This window comes from Chaetodon auriga, chromosome 21 (assembly GCF_051107435.1).
Source record: "Chaetodon auriga isolate fChaAug3 chromosome 21, fChaAug3.hap1, whole genome shotgun sequence".
NCBI lineage: Eukaryota > Metazoa > Chordata > Actinopteri > Chaetodontiformes > Chaetodontidae > Chaetodon > Chaetodon auriga.
Window position 1 is genome coordinate 21,925,001 of NC_135094.1, and position 20,213 is coordinate 21,945,213.

The window sequence follows — 20,213 nt, forward strand, 5'->3', positions numbered from 1 at the left end:
TGTTTTGTTGTCATCATGTAACCTAAGCATGGAACTTCTGTCATACGGTAACAAGTATTGTATGTGCAGTGTATGGAGAGATGCCAGTCCCTAAGACATCCCCCAGGAATGGTGCTGTGCTGTGGAGTGATTTCAGCTAGTGTCTAACCAGTGTATTGCAGCTTCCAGGGTCATCATCTGATTCTAATAATAATAATAATAATAATAATAATAATAAGAAGAAGAAGAAGAAGAAGAATTCCGAGCATTACTCGCCCCCGACTGACCCTCAATAACTTCATTATCAGAATTTGATCTATTTCAAGAACATTTGAGCCAAAGAGCCAAATGATTCAACTGTTTTATCCCATTCATGGGTGTAAGCGGAGGATGTCAGCCAGCTTTGCCTGCAGAAATCTTGACTCAGTTGGAGAAGGACTGAAGTTCACATGCTCCATCAGCTCGAAAAACACAGAAGTGTTAGGGATCCCACAGAGGTTGTCTTGACACATGCACCTGATGATCAACTTTCATAGGAATTAATAGATCCAAGTCAAGACAGATTTCACCACAAGGTAACTCTGGAGAAACTGTCCTCCAAGGAAAGCAAAAGCATTAATTGCTGTGACCTATGTTTATGTTCAAGGGACGAAGCCCTCTAAGAATTATGCCCCTTTCCATTGGAAGCAATAAAAGAGTGTGACTTTAAAAAGGCCACAATGTCCACAGAGGAAGGGGGTTGAGGCGGATGAATGGTACAACAAAACATCAGGCTTAAAAATGGGTGTCCATTTTTCACTTCCCTTTCCTACCTTCTGCGACTGACGTTCTGGTTACTGGTTCCAGTCATATTTCAAATGGTGTCAAGTTACTTCAAGCATTCAATCAGCAATTTCAGAGTTGGTTTTCATGAATATCTCAACTTCAATCAACACCTCAGCAGTCTTGTTGAGTCTTGCTATTTACAAATCAGAAGGAGTTCTGCAATTGATTATTTACTTGCCTGAATGGTGCAGCAGTTGTCCATCTGCAGCTGGCGTAGGCTGAGTGTTAGAGTTCCACCATTGGCAGTTGCTCTTTCAGAATGAATAGGTGTGACTAGTGGGGGTGCCATGTATTTACATACTTTGCTTCAAATGCCAGCAGAGTGAGAAGGTTTTATCCTGTGTGTCTACTCTGCACTGAACACTACGTGTTAGATGTTTTTCTTCTCATTGTTTTAGCTATCAATGATCGATCAATACGTGAGAATCACCATGAGGGAATAAAACTAGAAAACAACTTAAAACCTATTGGTGTGTATCACTCCAGAGTGAGTCATAGAAAAACAAAAGACATCTCAGAAATGAATGAAGAAATGGGCGTTTATAGATAATTATGATAGTTATAATTATAACAGTTCTCTTCAAAGTCAAACATTTTAAGATAAGAGTGAAAGTATTGTTCTTGGAATTGCAGTTTTTTTTTTCACTCAATTGGAGCTTAACCATTTCATATAATATGCTATTTCAGTGCACTGAAAGAACAAAAAACTAGAACTACTCTAGAAAATTGCAAATGAACATTTAATATTTAGACAATTTGACACTACAGCTAACTATACACGGTCCAACCATACAGTAGGTTTGGCCTTTAATCTCACAGAATTCATACCCCTGCTATGACTTAAAGGAACACTTAAAGAATCATTTAATAGGACATGTTATTGCACATAAGACAGTTGAGTTAGCACGTTATGTTACATATATTTCAAAGTACTGCAGTAAAATAATTATACACAGATTACACTCAAGCTTACATTTTGACAACAAATAAATCAGATGGTATTTTATAAAATATATGTCCTAGTTAATTATGATTAATTAATTAATTATGCAGGTTCTCTGGGATTTCATAGATACACTGTAGATGTTATGTCTCTGCCTTCACTGTATGTGTGTGTCATCTGTTATACAATGCCTTTATCTCTCAGTAGTTTTCTCACAGTCTTCAGATAGTTGGAGTCTGGGTAGCCATCACTGAAAAAACACAAGTTACAAAAAGAAAATGCCTTTGTTATGTTAAGCACAATTTTCCTATAATGCTGTCCTTTGGAAGCAGAACAAATATTCACACACATTATATTCATCTGCCCCCACCCCACTTATTCTTTAAAATTAGCAACAAACAAAACCAAATGAAACATTATCTTAATAAAATAATCAGATTAAATAATAGTATAATATAACAATAATAATAAACAATTAAATAAGATTGTTAAAGTTTGTCCAACTTGCCAGAGTTAGAACGACACAAGGCTCTCCCACTATAATGATAGTGGAATAAGGAGCAGCATTGCTTTATTTTGGTTTTGCCTGAGGAGGGTCACCTGCTTTTATTTTCTCCCCAGCCTTGACAAGAACCTATCCTCAGCAGCTGCTCACAGCAGCTGTCAATACAAACAGCAACTGTATGTATTGACTGCACATGCACTACATAAGCAAATGGATGCTCTAGTGTGCTTGTGGGGAACACATACACATAGACAGACAACAAATTTTGCTGATGACACTGTTGTCATTAGTCTACTCCAAGATGGAGAGCTACTTTATATCATGAGCCTATTTTGAAGATTCTGTACCTTGGTGTGATGATTGTTTTTGGAGGCTGAATACAACCAAAACAAAATGGCCACTGACTTTAGAAAATCAGCATCACTCCCACCCAAGATACTTGTAACTCTCAACTAAATCTACTTCCTGACCATTGTCAGAGGTCAGGAAGTAGATTTAGTTGAGCGCCATAAGTATCTTGGCACATTCATTGAAAAGAACATCTTTTATCAGCAGGTCTTAACAAGACAGGATACTTTCTAAATGATATGATTGCTTCAAAGTTCACTAAATTCCTCAGTATCAATACAATTTTAAGTACCCAGCTGCAGAAGTGGACTAAGCCATGTGCACCTGTTCACTCTGGTAATGTAAAATTTCAAAATTGCTAATTTAATCAAACTTTTAATTGCAGACTTTTTGAGGGCCCTCACCACGTTGGTGCCCTGGGTACTTAGTTACACCATACACAATGGTCAAATCCTTTGCAGATCATCCAATTTAGAAGGGATACAGGTTTATTCCGCTTGCCTTCTGTCTCTGAAAGTGGTCTTATATCAAATTAGACTTTTTTTTTTTTTTTTAATCAAATTTTATTCAGAAAATTTTAGGAAGCATTAGGGGAAGAGTGTGCCTGTGCAATTTACTCACACTGTGCTCCCTCCATCTGGTTGTGTTTTAAGGGGGATGAAGGTTGCAGTGACCATGTCCTTTCCATCTTTGGTGGCAACACTAAACAGGAGCTCCTGGTTGAAGGCCTTGTCCAGCAGCTTGAGAACTCTCCTGCCCTCACGGTTGGCAGGCAGGTAAGCGCAGAGCTGCAGACCTGCATAGGGCTGGCCAGGATGAGGGTGTTTCTCCTGTCAGAAGAGAAGCTAAGTTTCAATGGCACAGTAAACAACATTGTCAACTCTGTCATAAAGCACTTTTGCTGGAGCTGCCTCATAAGCGTGGAAATGTTTTCACCAGTGATCCTGCTCCTGACTGCTGTACCTGTAAATGTAAATTTGACAACTACAGAAAGGAAAATACTCTTGTCATTATCAACAGCCAAGGAATGGTTTTGTAGTGATGCTAGCTAGTAGTGGAAGGTGGGGCAGAGCAGAAGTAATGATGTGTGGTAAATGCAAAAATGTTAATCTTGACCTTATATTTAAAATGTTTTGAGTGTTTTGAACACTTGCAGATATCCCAATCAAATCTCCTTTTACAGGAAACACATAGGATGAAATCTATACTGTCTCACCATTCAGCCATTTTCATTTCCCATTCTCATGTAGCTTTACTAAACCTCCTAAAGTCCTAAACCTATGCTCTACTCTGAGCTCTGTCAGCTTATTTAATTCAAATGTTTATACAATTACTTTTAAGATACTTATACCACAAATGAAGCTGGCCATTTATTGCAAGGAACTAAAAATATGCTCAATATGCTTTTGAAGATACTCTGTGTTGTGTGTAAAGTTTAACAATATACACATGACAAATAAACATTAAAACACCGTGATGCCTGTCGGGAGGACGCTGACAGTGTCATAGTGTCATAGTGTCAGAGTACCGGTCGGCCTCGAAGAAATTCTGGCAAACCATTCGGCACCTCAGGAAGGGGAAGCAGCTCTTTGTCAACACTGTTTACAGTGGAGGTGGGGAGCTGTTGACCTCGACTGGGGATATTGTCGGGCGGTGGAAGGAATACTTCGAGGATCTCCTCAATCCCACTGTCATGTCTTCTGCAGAGGAAGCAGAGACTGGGGACTCGAAGGTCGATTCATCCATCACCTGGGCTGAAGTCACTGAGGTAGTTTGCAAGCTCCTCGGTGGCAAAGTTCCGGGGGTGGACGAGATCCGCCCTGAGTACCTCAAGTCACTGGATATTGTAGGGCTGTCCTGGTTGACACGCCTCTGCAACATCGCGTGGCAGTCGGGGACGGTGCCCCTGGACTGGCAGACTGGGGTGGTGGTCCCTCTGTTTAAAAAGGGGGACCGGAGGGTGTGTTCCAACTATCGGGGGCTCACACTCCTCAGCCTCCCTGGGAAAGTCTATTCCAGGGTACTGGAGAGGAGAATCCGGCCGATAGTCGAACCTCGGATTCAGGAGGGACAATGCGGTTTTCGTCCTGGCCGTGGAACACTGGACCAGCTCTATACCCTCCACAGGGTGCTTGAGGGGTCATGGGAGTTTGCCCAACCAGTCCACATGTGTTTTGTGGACTTGGAGAAGGCATTCGACCGTGTGTGGGAGGTGCTCCAGGAGTATGGGGTTGGAGGCCCTCTGCTGAGGGCTGTGCAGTCCCTGTACAACCGGAGCAGGAGCTTGGTCCGCATTGCCGGCAGTAAGTCGGACCTGTTCCCGGTGCATGTTGGATTCCGCCAGGGCTGCCCTTTGTCACCGGTTCTGTTCATTTTTTTTATGGACAGAATTTCTAGGCGCAGCCAGGGGCCGGAGGGGGTTCAGTTCAGGAGCCAGCAGATTTCGTCTCTGCTTTTGGCGGATGATGTTGTCTTGTTGGCTCCATCGAGCCAGGACCTTCAGCATGCACTGGGGCGGTTCGCAGCCGAGTGTGAAGCAGCTGGGATGAGAGTCAGCACCTCCAATCCAAGGCCATGGTTCTCAGCCGGAAAAAGGTGGTTTGCTCCCTCCGGGTTGGAGGAGAGATCCTGCCTCAAGTGGAGGAGTTTAAGTATCTTGGGATCTTGTTCACGAGTGAGGGAAGAATGGAGCGTGAGATTGACAGGCGGATCGGTGCAGCGGCAGCAGTAATGCGGTCGCTGGATCGGTCCGTTGTGGTGAAGAAGGAGCTAAGCCGAAAGGCGAAGCTCTCAATTTACCGGTCAATCTACGTTCCTACCCTCACCTATGGTCATGAACTTTGGGTCATCACCAAAAGAACAAGGTCCCAGATACAAGCGGCTGAAATGAGTTTCCTCCGCAGGGTGGCAGGGCACTCCCTTAGAGATAGGGTGAGGAGCTCTGTCACCCGGGAGGAGCTCAGAGTAGAGTCGCCGCTCCTCCACATCGAGAGGAGTCAGCTGAGGTGGCTCGGGCATCTGTACCGGATGCCCCCTGGATGCCTCTCTAGGGAGGTGTTCCAGGCATGCCCCACCAGGAGGAGGCCCCGAGGAAGACCCAGGACACGCTGGAGTGACTATGTCACTCGGCTGGCCTGGGAACGCCTAGGGGTCCCCCCGGATGAGCTGGAGGAAGTGTCTGGGGAGAGGGAAGTTTGGGCGTCCCTGCTCAGACCGCTGCCCCCACGACCTGGTCCCGGATAAATCGGGAAGAAGACGACGAGACACTTTATTTTTAGATATTTCATATTTTTTATATTTTACATACTTATATTTTCAGAATTGCTGCTATTCCATCTTTATATACTTAGTTGTATTTTTAAGAACACTCTTTTCTCGTAGTTTTATTCTATGTTTATGTCTATTGTTTAATCTGCTGCTGCAACAAAACAATTTCCCAAATTGGGATCAATAAAGTTGATTCTAAGTCTAAGTTGTCAAACTCCTGGCAGTAGACCACACACACAGAAACTAACAATTCACAAATGCAATATCAGTACATAGTAAACTGGGGAATTTTACTATTTATATGAGCGATAATAAGATAAGATAAGATAAGATAAGATTTTGTTGATCCCACACCGGGGAAATTTAGTCGTTACTGCCAGCAAGTATTACAAAGAGCAAGCACAGTGGCATAAAGAGGTCAAAATAAAGAAAAAGTATACAGGGTACAGAATAGAAAAACAACTATGTATATGTACATTTGTACAGATTGTAAAAAACACTTGATCTATGTATGTGCACAATATATACAGTTTATAAAAGTACTGTTACCAGAATGGATAATAAAAAGCTGGAGTTAGATAGTTTGGCAGCTGTTGGGATGGAGGACCTGCGGTAGCATTCTTTCTTGCGGACTGGATGCAGCAGTCTGTTACTGAACGAGTGGCTTAAGCCCCCTACTGTCTTATGCAGGGTGTGGGATGGGTTGTCCATAATCAATGTCAGTTTGGCTAACAACCTCCTCTCAGAGCCAGCTCTCCTCACCAGTTTGTTTAGTCTTTTTTGTCCCTCTTAGAGCTTCCACAGCCTCAGCAGACCCCTGCATAGAAAACTGCAGATGCCATCACAGAGTTGTAAAAAGTGTCATTGTCAGTGTCAGTGTCATACATACTCCAGAGGATCTCAGTCTTCTTAGCAGTTTGGCCCCTCCTGTCTGTGTTCTTTATCCAGTCCAGTTTTAATTTAATTTTTAATGTTAATTGAGCGACTGTCTGTTTTGCTTATGATATTGCATAATTATTTTGTCATATCTTCTTTTTTTACTGATGCTTCCTACTATTACACTATCCCCTTTGCAGCTGTCACATTGCAACTTTCGGAACATCCATCCATCCATTTCCACCCGCTTTATCCGGGACCAGGTCGCAGGGGCAGCAGTCTAAGCAGGGACACCCAAACTTCCCTCTCCCTGGACACTTCCTCCAGCTAATCCGGGGGGACCCCGAGGCGTTCCCAGGCCAGCCGAGCGACATAGTCGCTCAGCGTGTCCTGGGTCTTCCCCGGGGCCTCCTCCCGGTGGGGCATGCCTGGAACACCTCCCTAGGGAGGCATCCAGGGGGCATCTGGTAGAGATGCCCGAGCCACCTCAGCTGACTCCTCTCGATGTGGAGAATTTCGGAACAATTTATCTTAAAAAGATGGTCCCATGCATAAGAGGAGACACTACAAGGAAAGGTTCTATCTTAGCTTGCCTAGTTATGTTAGTTAGTGAGTTTCACAGAATTCCAGGGAATTTCCATATGCACACAAGCCAGAAGCCAAACAATTATTAGAAAAATAATATATATTTAAGAGTAGATACACTGAAATGCTGAAAAATGTGGTTTAAGCCAAGCTTACCGTCTGTATTCCATCTGGGAATATGTAGTTGAGTTGCAAGGTGTTGTCATCAGGGAATCCAGGCAGATCTCTGTAGAGGATCACCCAGGTCATCTGGCCTTCTGGCTGGCAACCATTCAGTGCTCTCATCCCATTCACCCCTACATTAGCTGCACAGACAGCAGGACAGTTTCACTCAAATGATCCAGAGGAAATTAGAAGATAATCATGGAAAGTTTGGCAGTGCGTGAAGGACCTTGTTGTACCAGTGACGGAGGACCCTGTCTCTTCAGATAGCGGTTACAGTGGAACTTTTCACTGCTCTGGCCAGAGCCCATACTGAGAAGAAGCAGATAAACACACAGTGAGCGTAACAGTTCAAGAACACTGAATGATTGCTGAGCATATCCAGAAAAAAGAACATTGTCAATGAGGACAAGATTAACTACAGGACCTTAACAGACCACTCCATACATTTTACTTACAAAGGTCAGTTGACTACTCAAGGTTAGTACTGGTCAGACTGTTAGAACAGTTGTATAATGTCTTCTGTGGCTCTGGAAAGAAAATAACCAATTTTATGTCACAGTGAGTGATGACACAGTTATGTCATCAGGATTATGTCAATGTGGGTTTGGAGACCTCAGGTGGATACACTGTGTGCAATTTGAAAGACATGGGTAGGGAGGATCTAATTAAAAGTGTTATTGGTTGTCTTATGGGAAACATAGGATCCAGCATTTTTAGAGAAAAGAGAAGCAGAGTTTGGATATCACTGTGTCTTGCGAGTCCTCAAACTTTCTCTTTAAGTATCTCGAAGAGAAGTCAAAAACAGTTAGGAACACGAAGGGTTCCATCCCAAAATAAAGTTTCATAAAGGCAAGGCTGTATTAAATGGTAAATGGAATGTACTTGTATAGCTTTTTTAGTCTGACAATTACTCAAAGCACTTTCACTACACAAGTCTGCATTCACCCATTCACACACACATTCGTACACCGGCTAGGCCACCTGCTGATTATGAGCGTCACCATACTCACACACTGATGGAACAGGGGCTGCCGAGGCCAGGGATCAAACCACCAACCTTCTGAGAGATGGACGACCACTCTACTTCCTGAGCCACAACTGTCCCAGTTTATGCTTTGCTTGTTGGATTACCATTTGTGGATATTAAGACAATTATCTATAAATCACACTAATTTTAAAGCATTTAAAAACATTAAAAGTAGTTTTTTAAGCCAAATTTTGCCTCAGAATGAGTAGTTGTAATTAGTTAAGGCAGTGGACTTGCTGAGTATTCTTGAAAATGTGTTTTTACATGACTGCTGGAGATATTGATACTGAGTTGAGGGCTCAGTGATTCACAGGACAGGGAGTTTTTAGAATCTTATGAGTAAAGGTGTATAGTAAACATCATTAATAGCTGGGACTCCCCCCACCACACAATCAGAACTGAAGAGGCCCCTTAGATGACAGGCAAAATGTTTTCAAGTTTCTACAACCAAATCCAATTGCCTTACATTCAAACCTCCTTGGAAAACTATGACCTGGATGACTGAGTATCTTCACAAACAAAGGTGTGAGTTGTTGTGAAACTTTATTACACCCATGTTCCATTCTTCCTTTGATTTAAAAATGAAAATTGGTCTTTTAGCTTCATAGTTAATCCCTCTTTAATGTTGACAAACCAGTACCAGGTGGTTTCAGTTGCAAAGAGACTGCCACCCAATCACAGGAGCACACAGAATAAAACAAGATTTGTTATTACTATTTCCTTCTCTGGTGTGTTCCAGAGGTCAAAGTGTAGTTCTTTCTGACCTTGAAGCTTGGAAGAAAACAACTGACTACGATATAATTTTATTGTTAAACGCCCCAGACCAGAAATACCAGAAGTAATGGTCCATCTTTTAGATGAACTAATATATCTTGGTTACAAATTAAATACTGCGGTTCCATTATTTTGTTGCTTACATGTTCTACCACTAGTAATTTCAAGTAATTGCACAATATAAAGTGATCTTAGGTTCTGCTTGTCCCATTCTAAAAGCGTCAATTTTTTGTAATTTGGCTAGAAAAACTTCCAGCAGTTTTGGAGTTAGTACTTTCGCTACTACACAACATATGCAGGTTTGGCTAACACGACACAGGCAAAGAATTTGTTAAAATTCTAATCATTACAGTAAAGTAATCAACAGTGGCCTGTTGTTACTGTCATCCTTACCTGTTGAAATGGTCTTCTTCTGCACACTTTCATGAATTTTTTTCCTTTTCTACTGTCTTTCTTGTGTGCAGTCCTGAAGTTCAGATATTTATTCGGCTCATAATGACATATGAAAGACAGACAGAGACAGATAGGGTGAGGGAGATGGGTGTGCCGAGTTGCTTGTTTGTGGTGTACTGCTGAACGATCTGTTCAACTGGTATAGCAGCTTTGGCAGCTTTAACAGGGACTGTAATGTATGTTTGTGTGTGTGTGTGTGTGTGTGTGTGTGTGTGACAGAGAGAGAGAGAGAGAGAGAGAGAGAGAGAGAGAGAGAGACTAGTAAGTACTGTATGTATGCATGAATTGCGAAGAAACAAAAATAAAATTGTGTACACAACCACACACACAATTTGGAATTGGATTTGGTTGTTATTGTCCTTGAAGAACTAATTGGTAAGCAGGGACAGACTGAAATACACATTAAAGTGTTTCATAGCCACTACTTGTATTGAAAGCTCAAAAGAAAAACAACTTGCTTCTGCTGTATTTTAACTTTCTTGATACATTTCAGTTTCAAGTGAAACGGGTGTTGTAGTTTCAGATCATTTTATATTTCCAACTTCTAACATTATTAAATGCATTCAGGAATACAACAATAGACTTTGTGGTTGATGAGCAGCAAACAAGGAAGAAGGTCCACCAAAAGATCGAAGACAGATAAATGGCTGGTAGCATTAATTTGACCATGCAGGTGCTTGTCATCTCCCACTTGGACTGCAAGTCTGTCCTTGCTGGAGGATCTGCCACCAGATCTCCGCAACTGGCTGCTGCTGATGTCTTCAATACTGTGATCAACCTGCACATTCCCCTTGACTTCCCTCACCATTTTTCTTCTCTGTTTACCACAGTGCGGCTGCAGCTTGCATTGCGTGCCAGGATCTGATCTTAACCTACAGGCAGGTGGCAGGTAAAAGAGTGATTGGCCGTGCACTGCGGGGGATATACCCTCTGCTCCGCACACTGCGGGGGATATACCTTCTGCTCTGGGGCGTGTCTGTGACGAACAGACCTTCGTGCTCGTAGAATGATTTACAGGTGAACGCTGTGATTTCATCCTATAGAGAGAAAACATCAACTAATAATTGTGTGCGATGGACTCATCTGCTTCTCACTATGGTCAATCTAAATGATCAATTTTTCAATCACATTTCAACATTGTTTACAACATGCGTCAGACACCTATAGATGATTAATGACAACATACTCATTCTAACATATATGATAACTAATAGTATAACTAACTAATAGAACAAAGAAACATTTGCTTCTGGTGTAGCTGTAAAGAAAAAATTAGCATCTCCATGAAAAACACTCTAGATGAAAGGTAACCTTTGAAGTTGAACTGTCTGTGCTTCCTGCTTCCCTGAAAGAATGGGGGAAAGGTGTTCTGTGCCAGACATCCTGTCTCCGAAATCACATCTCCCTGTAAACAGTCCAAAGAGTCAATAACTCTTGAAAGTTGGGATGTTTTACGACTCAATTTCTCCTTAAGGAATGCAAAGGGGGACAGGTCACTTAGAGGTCTTGTTCATCCTGCTATGGTCTCCTGACTACCCAGGGTCAATTGATGCTCCTTTTAAGTGTATTTAAGTTTTGGCTATTGGTTCTGAAGTTCAGAGAGAAAATCTCAATGAGAAACTGCATGCACTGGGACTAAACCCAAATCATCTTTGATTCAGATTTCAGTTTTGAACTTCATATAAGAATTGTCTCTAAGACTGCAATTCATCATTTGAAAAAGATTGCCAGAGTGCAACTGTTTCTCTCTCGAGCCAATACAGAGGCACGAATGTACACTTATTACTTCTAGAATTGATTCTTATAAATAATTATTTTCATACTCTTTGTATATTATGTACATAGCATTCCATAGTTGATGTTATTTTTGTATCTTTTTATCTATTGTTGATGTTATTTTGTATATTTTTTATTGACTTTTTTGTTCTACTTGTCCTGTTTATCGACTTCTTTTTTATTCTGCTGCAGGTGAAGAAGACGCGAGCGCAGCTGAGAGTGTTGCTGTTTTTAAAAGCAAACTTAAGACCTACCTTTTTTTAACTGGATTTTCAGTGAACCATACTAATTTAGTTTCTCTTTCCTTTTTTCAATTGTTTTAGGCTGTTATACTTGGTCTATCCTTTTTATTTTATTTTTATGTTCTTGATTGTTTCCCTCTTCATAACCTATTTATTATGTCTGATTTCACTTGATCAAATTTATTTTATTGTTTATTTATTACATTATATGAATCTTTTATTATTTTTGGTTGTCCACTGGTGTTTCCTCATTGCAGATTCATGAAATATTTTTAACATAGTCATTTAATATTTGTGCGTGGATCGGTTGGTGTGCGGGGAATGGATGTTTTGGGGGTCAAGGAGGGTATGCTTTCTTTTTTATGATTTTATTATTTAAAGCACTTTGTGTTACATTCAAAAGTCTGATTGATTGAATGATATATTTATGTCTATGTTTATAATGTTTATACTGTTCATACTGTATATATCTTAGCATATTTGCATACACCCCTCACTGTTATTATATCTCTATACAGCTACATTACTCTGCATTGTACTGCTTTTTTGCACTTCTAGTTAGATGTTAAATGATGATCTGAACAAACCCTAATTGAAAAGCCTTTTTTTATCCAGCCCAGCTAACCTGCTTAACCAGTATACTCTAGCTCTGCAGCACTGAGTCTTTTCAGCACTTCTATAGCAACCAACAAATATTTTCCAACAAATATAGTTAGAGCGATATAATCACACACAGATGGACCATGATAGTGAGAGGTGAATAATATATTCATCTTTGTCATTTGTCAATCATTTAGTAAGAATGAAACTTTCTTCTTTTCTGCAGATAAGGACTGCTCTTAAGAAGACTTAACAGTCTTTGTCCATAGGGTGTGTTTTAGCCATGTTTTTAAGTTGTCCTTATCACACTGATCTAATGGAACATTTGTTTTAATTTTTATCTGTAAAGCTACACCAGCTCTCTAAGATCATGCACTTGCACCTATTTTTACTTCTAACTTACACATTTAACAACATTGATTGTGCACTGGGCAATTAACACTGTCACAATGTTATTGTGTGCATAGCAGTACTGTGACTGACAGATTTCAGTACTGGTGTGGACTCAGAGGTGCTGACAGACAAGATCTGCTTCACCTCTGAGTCCTGATGGGTTTGATTTGATGTGTTAAAGCATCCTTAAAAATGTAGGGTTGAAAATACCCCAATCTGGGCAGGATTCAACTACACTGCTAGGTAACTATTGGGCCAATGACACACTGGATTCATCTAGCACTGCAAGATGGGTTACTAATTAACCCAGCAAGATGTGTTGAATATTCAGTTCAAATGCTGATTTATATCAGCTACAATTCTGGGTTATTTCTGCCACAAATTCATTCATATACATATATGGTTATTGTTATTATAATATATATATTTTCACATTTTGTTACAGTAAAATCTGTACAAAAAATATTTCTACATAGACTACACATCTAGTAACCACTTAAATTATTTGGATATACTGGCCTATTATTGTTCCTTCCATGTAAGTATCTGAATGTAATATTTTGTCATGTGTGAATAGTTTCCACCAGGTGTAATGGATTAGTTTACGACCCAATTACAGAACCACCAGTACACGGAAGTCGCTTTCAGCCATAGTACAGATCAATGATCCATTTATAACTATTGAGAGTCTCTTGAAATGTTTAACGAGCAAAACATTCAACAGTCACAGACAGGCAGAGATCCAGTAAGTGCAGGGCAAAACACTAAGTCAGATACTGAAGGCAGAGGTATTTACTGGAGAACAGAAGATCAGGTGAAGTCAAAGGCAAGCAGGTTTGGTGATGAGAGATCAGTAAATGCTGGAGAGTCTGGCATGATGCAAAGAACAATTTGGTACTGAGTGAGTGTGGGAGAGCAGCTTAAATATTGGACTGAATGGAAATGAAGATCAGGTGAGTGGCTGGCAAGGGGAGTGAGAGTGGAAAAGTACTGGCTGCTCAGGTGAAAAGATGAGAGGAAATGGCAGCAGGTAAGAGACTGAGAGGTACTGTGACACCAGGATGGTTAAAATGAAAGGGACTGTGAGGTATCTCATCTTTTTGTTAAACTAGTTGCAGTGTTTGAGGATTGTTTGAAGGTTCAAATGGGCCCAGTAGTATTTCTCAAGAGGTTCACTGCTCCATGAAAAGGGCGCAACAGGAACAAATTTGTATTGGGACAGAGATCTCAGGACTGCATTGTAAGTGGTGTCTTAGACCACCTCCTCTGTTCAGTGATGGTCTTTCCAGTTTTACATGAACGGCTTCTTTCAATCTTCTTTCAAACCATCGGTCTTCCCTGGCCAAAATATTGTCCTCAAATGAATATCTCTTTTCCTTGAGATGTAGGTGGACTGCTGAGTCTTGACCTGAGGTGTTGGCTCTCCTGTGATGTGCCATGCACTTGTGAAGCAGTTGCTTTGTTTCTCCCACGTACAAGTCTGTGCATTCGTTGCTACATTGCACTACATTGCGCTGCTTATGCCTAGGTGTTTTGCTGAGTTTCTGCCTCAGGGTGTTACTGGGCCTGAAGTGAACAGGGATGTGGTGTTTGTTGAAAATCCTCCTGAGTTTTTCAAAAACTCCTGCAATGTAAGGGATGACAATGTTGTTCTGGTCCTTTCTTCTCTTTGTGTTCTGTATCTTTTTGTGATCTTGATCAAGGCCCAGTTTGGGTAGCCACATATTCTGAGTGCTTCCCTGATGTGTTTCTGCTCCTTATCCTTGCCTTCCATCCTTGTGGGCACGTTCTGAGCCCGATGTAAGGTTCTGATAACCCCCAGCTTGTGCTCCAGAGGGTGATGAGAATCAAAAAAGCAAATATTGACCTGTGTGTTTGGGTTTTCTGTATACTTCCATGTTGAGGTTCCTGTTATCTTCAGCAATCCAAAAAGGCCAAACTCTCCCCTTTGATATCCTCCTGAGTGAACTTGATTGCTGTTCACTGTTTTTCATAATAATATGCAGTAGGAAACTGTTAAATTGATTTATTTCGCAGTATGCTAGGCCAGGCTTTGCTGGTATCCAGTTTTGGAAAGGAGAAGTAAACAACAACGCAGCTAATGGCAAACCACCACTACTATGCAACAGTATTTCTATTGCTTTGGAAGCATAAAATTTTCCTTGTTATGCTGCTTCAGTCAAACTGGTTGCCTTTTCATAAAACATGATGATGATGATGTATTTTTGTATGCGTTAATGCTCATACTGGTTTGGTCGTATTGTATATTCCCCCTTGGCAGTAGCTGCATAATTTCAGTCCAATACTGAAAAAATGTAATGACAGAATAAAAGCACGGAAATTAAAAATATCTTTCAGTTGTTGCTTTCTTTCCCCCTGTCATTGTTGCTGAGGTCTGCTGTGTTGGCTGCAGTAGTCTGTGTGACGGTGGATTAAGCAGGGTCTGTGAATGTGTCTGGCCAACTGGCTAGCTATCTACCTCCACAGGCACTTAAGGAGCTTCCCAACTATGGAGACTTGGAGAACTTTTTTTTTTCTTTATCAAATTTCTTAAAATTGATAAATAAATAATGATAATTTTCAATGTTGATTTCTCATCAAACATTCAGTCAGATGTAAATTCAGTGAAAAACCATCGTATGCCTGTTTTCTGGCCTAGCTGGTTGCTATGACTGCTCCATACTGGACATTTTGCTGAATCAGTACAACATCTGGGTATTTTTTGACATACTGTAGATTTTACTTTTGTTTGCATACTCTATACTACTTGCTACATTTTGGCCAAATCAGTATGTACTGTTAGTATTGGTAGTGGTTTCATATACATCCGTTTTCATTCATTTTCAATATTTCCCAAGCATGCTCAGTGGTAAGTTAATGAAAGTACTGTTTTGTTTTGTTTTTTGTTTTTTGTTTTTTTTTTTTTTTGTTTTTTTTTTTTTTTACATTTTTACCGCATTAGCTGAACTCTAATAAATCTAGTCAATGGTGGTATTTTATTTTAGTCAGCTTTAGTTCATGTTTATCTTTACATATTAGCTAGTTGGATTCTAATTGCAGTTAGCTAACGTAAGCAACGCTTCACTGGCAAACATAATCAGATGTTATTTGGCCTACATTCACCTAAAATTAATTACAGTTATTACCGTTCATTGGCATACAAAGTTTATCTTCAGTTATTAGATTTGTTGTTAAAGTTAGCAACTTACAGTACATGGCTGGCTTGTATTCACAATTGTCCAGTGGTTAATTCAGTCATCACACACATTGTTTGTTAGACAGTGCATCAGTGATTGGTAAGAAGATCTTCAGCATAAATATGGACGATCACTGTAAAAAAGAAATTACAACTACAGATAGCTACTTACTTCACATATTTTTCTGTTGGAGAGCTGACATGTGATACCATGGAAGAATGACTTTGATGGCCTCCCAAACCAGTTATCTACAAAGGATCAAGGTGTGTAATTGTCAGAAACAGCTCTCTGCATCCTCCAAAATAATCAGAGTTGAATCACACCTCTAAACAACAAAACTGAACATTATAACCTTCATGAAAGGAGGATTTATTGCAGGACTGTTGGACTGCATTAGTTTTAGCTTGATGTATCTAATAAGCTGGCAACTGTATATATGTTTATACACTTCATAGATACATGTCAAAACTGTATATTTTAAGAGTAATGGAGTGCAAATACTATATCCCACCAATAATAATCTTCCTGCTGCTGAAGAAAGTAGGAATCAACACTGACGTCTTTCTTTTATCCATCAGTCCCTTGTGTGGAGTTTGAATTCCAATTTTGATTATACTTTTGAAAACAATGATGAAACAGATATATGTGTACATAAATATTTTGTTGAGTGCTCGATGGACTTACATCACTTGAGTATTTTTTTTAATGACATTTAAATTTAAATTTACATTTATCTCAGGATAACGTTTTTTTCTGTCATTTCGGGGGTGGTAGAGAAGTGTATAACAGCTCTGCCATGAATTCTACTTTTCTGAATTTCATGATATTTAGTTTTAGTTTACAGACACAAATGTGTAGATACAAAATATACATTTATGACTGAGGACATAGTTAAAGGTGTTGTACTGAACGACTTTATGCTGAGAGGTGTTTCTGATTTTTGTCCTCCCTATTTACATACATGAGGCTGCAGAATATTAGAAACACCTCTGGATATATAATGCAGCTCAGTACAGCACCACCACTAACTATAACCTCAATGCTAAAACATATAATTGAATTAAGACCTCTGTGACAACACATAGCTAAATTTATGGATGACTTGTTGCATTGGATTACATTAGATGTACAAGGGTACCTAAAAAGTGGCCACTTAGTGTATATCCCTGCAGATTGGGATGTGTGGTTGAGTGTGTGTGGTCACTCAAATTAAAGGCTAACCTGCCACCTAAATTCCAGCAGCATCTCAGCAGTGATGACCCACAAAATGCCGAATGGATTGTTTCTGTGATGATACTTTTGTTATTAGGGAGATTGCTTGTCAGCAGATCCGTCTGCAAGGGGTTGTCTAGCAATGGTCATGTGTAGAGGGAACAGCTGAAACGTCGCCCAAGGAGAACTTCTAATTCCGGATGGTAAGGAACACACCCCATATCCATAATGCCTGAACCCTTATATTTGGACGAAGAAGCAGTTCAGATGTTGGGCTAACCTTCATGGTTTGGGTTTATAGAGATATCTGGACAATGACACAATTTTTGCTTATTGTTGGCTCTGTTCCTCAGCATATTAGATTAGAAGTGAAGCAATGATAAGGAGTTCAAAGTGAAAACATTCAGTTTCAGTATGAGAGTATTTATTATTGGTAATCAAATTCAAAGAATCTGCATGCCAGTACTACATGTAACGATCTCATTTACGTTCATATGAACTTTTCCAATAACTTGTGGTCCTCTGAAATTCGCAGTCTGGTGGCTATAAAATGGCTAAAATTACCACATGGTTCACTTGGTGCATCTGAAAATACCTACAAATTTAAGATGAGCATTTGCACATGAACTCCCAAGTCATTATTTGATTGCAGATTCTGTACTGGAGAACTGAGACAAAATAATAGAAATAATGGCAATGTCCAAATGTGTATGGACCTAACTGTCCTCTGACTTCTGCAGCATCTAACTCATGAAATTGTTTTGGAAAGTTTGACATTTGCTTGTCTATTTATGTCCTCCATTGTGTTAACCTTACCTCTGTTTCATCTTTCTTTACCTCTCCCAGTTCTATCCAGCAGCGACAGGCTGGACTCAACTCAGGACCTGGTCTGCTCTGGGATCTATGCATGATTTGCTTCTGATAGTGGAATGCCTTCACCAATAAATTCAAGTAACTGAAGCATTACTTGTGGTATGGAGCTTGGTGAGCTTGATGTTTTTTCCATCACTGTATGGATAAGCATTTTGCTGTGATTCTTGTGTTTGTTTCTGGAGATGATCTCAATGCTCACAGTCAGATGTCCAGATGGCCTTTTCTTCCTACTGTCGCCATGGAAGAATGTAATGGCTATTTTGAACACTTGTATGCCTTTCTTAGCCTGCTCTGTGCTATCTTTCTCTTCCTGTAGGAGAATGAATGAGCTTTTTTGAAGACTGTGCATTCAAGGACACAGAGGCAGGAGTCCGCAAAAAGGCAATGGTTTAATGAAAGTTCCAGAGAGTGGACAGACTGAGAGGGAATCTATTTCCAAATTACTCATGGTTCAGACTGTCAGGGCGTAGCCTGGAGCACAAGGTAGGCACCTGAGCACAAGGAACAGTAGCCAGGGAGGCAAACAGGCAGACAAGGCAACTAACAAAAGGTACTTGGAAGATCTCAAGAGTCTCGATTATCACCACTTAGGTGAACAGACGATTTGATGAATACTGGCCTGAAGGCCAGTGCTTTTAAACTGTGGCAGCAGGTGGGTCTTGATTGAGAAATTGTGTGGTAGAATTTGTTAATGCAACATCCCCGGATAATTTTTGATACCTAGGAACACATGTCCTACCAAATGTTCAGGCCATGGGTAAATAACAGGAAAGCATTGGGTCATGGTAATCTGACATACTTGTAATAACAATAATAGCAACACCATGTAAAGAATTATGGCCTAAGGTGAACTAATATGGGCCATTGTAAATGATTCCGGCTGGGCATCATCCCGAAATAATTGTCAACACAGAAGCCCCATGTGTGTATGCAAATCTACAAAAGTATATAAATTAATGTAAGACAAGATACGACAGTGACTTTGCTGTTGAGCATCTCTGCTGCACCTTGCTCCAAGAAACCGAGTTTTTCATCACTGACCTGGCACATTATGAGGGGCTTCTTTGCGGTGTCTGTGTTAAGCTTTTGCCTAATACATTTGCTTGGATCCAAAGATGCAGACCCAAACACAGCAATCAAGTAAAACGAGAATTTATTAACAATAAATAACAACAAAAAGTGCACTCATAAGGAGTGGAGAATAAATAAACTAAAGGTGCACTCAAAAGGAGTGGGAGAGAACAAAGGGAGTTCCGACAAGGCGTGTTTGAGGCAAGGCACGCACTGAAGTGGCAGGTAGGCACTGTAAACACCAACGATTAGTGGCAATTAAAGGGCAGTTAGAATTAGCAAACTTCACGAGGAGAGGAGGAACAGATACGTAGTACTCACACTGGGAACAACCAGACACAGCCATGGACAGAGGAATAATCCAGCACAGGTAGGAGAGGGCTCTCTCCTTAAGTACTGTGCCTAATCAGGAACATGCATCTCAGGTGAGCCCCTGAGGGGGCGGAGTTGACTGGGTGCAGGGAGACACCCAGCTGCCCAGACAGGGGAGACAGACAGACAACAATAACACTAGGAAAAGGGCAAGAGGACACACTAGGAGAGAACAGGTCAGAAGTCTGTTGGCGACTCGTTTGTTCTCCTCTGTAGATCTCAATTAGGTGGCCCAAGTCTTTTTCCAAATCCGGCAGCAACAACAGAGTTGGAGCTGAACAGATGGCAATGAGATCTCCCCGTCCTGGGCTGGTAACAACAGAGGGAGGTACCTGAACGAACGCTCAATTAGAAAGAAACCTGTGGCAGAGCTGGCAAGAGAGTTATGGGCATATTCTATCCATGCTAGGTGAGCAGAGCAGGAAGAAGGGTGTGACACACCTTAATGTGGACTCTAGGTCCTGTTTGGTTCTTTCAGATTGTCTGATGGTCTGGGGATAAAAACTGTAGGAGAGACTAACCGATGCCCCCACTTCTCAGCAGAACTCGTTCCAAACCTTAGAAATGGACTGGGGGCCTCTGTCATAGACAGTGTCTGTAAAAATTCCATGGAGGCAGAACACATGCTGGACTAATACTTCTGCTGTCTCCCTGGCTGAGGGGAGTTAATGTAAAGCAGTGAAGTGCGCTGCTTTGGAAAAATGGTCAACAACAGTGACTACAACAGTAC

General features: G+C 40.7%; 1 protein-coding gene across 1 annotated transcript; it reads right to left on the reverse strand.

Moving 5' to 3' along the window:
* Nucleotides 1-1,860: 1,860 nt before the first annotated feature.
* On the reverse strand, nt 1,861-9,794 carry dtx3la (deltex E3 ubiquitin ligase 3L a). The gene is made up of 5 exons (XM_076721609.1): nt 9,688-9,794; nt 7,720-7,802; nt 7,485-7,633; nt 3,222-3,430; nt 1,861-1,997 (listed from the first exon to the last, which is right to left on the reverse strand). Exons 2-5 carry the CDS (start codon nt 7,799-7,801, stop codon nt 1,928-1,930), a joined length of 510 nt encoding a protein of 169 aa, XP_076577724.1. The 5' UTR covers nt 7,802; nt 9,688-9,794; the 3' UTR covers nt 1,861-1,927.
* Between the last annotated feature and the right edge of the window lie 10,419 nt (nt 9,795-20,213).

Bases quoted from the DNA above. Each gene is read 5' to 3' on its own strand.
- dtx3la (XM_076721609.1), bottom strand. From the start codon at position 7,801: ATGGGCTCTGGCCAGAGCAGTGAAAAGTTCCACTGTAACCGCTATCTG. The intron at 7,634-7,719 runs GTCCTTCACGCA...CTGTCTGTGCAG, and splicing joins TCCGTCACTGGTACAACAAG to CTAATGTAGGGGTGAATGGG. The intron at 3,431-7,484 runs GTAAGCTTGGCT...CTCTTCTGACAG, and splicing joins TCCCAGATGGAATACAGACG to GAGAAACACCCTCATCCTGG.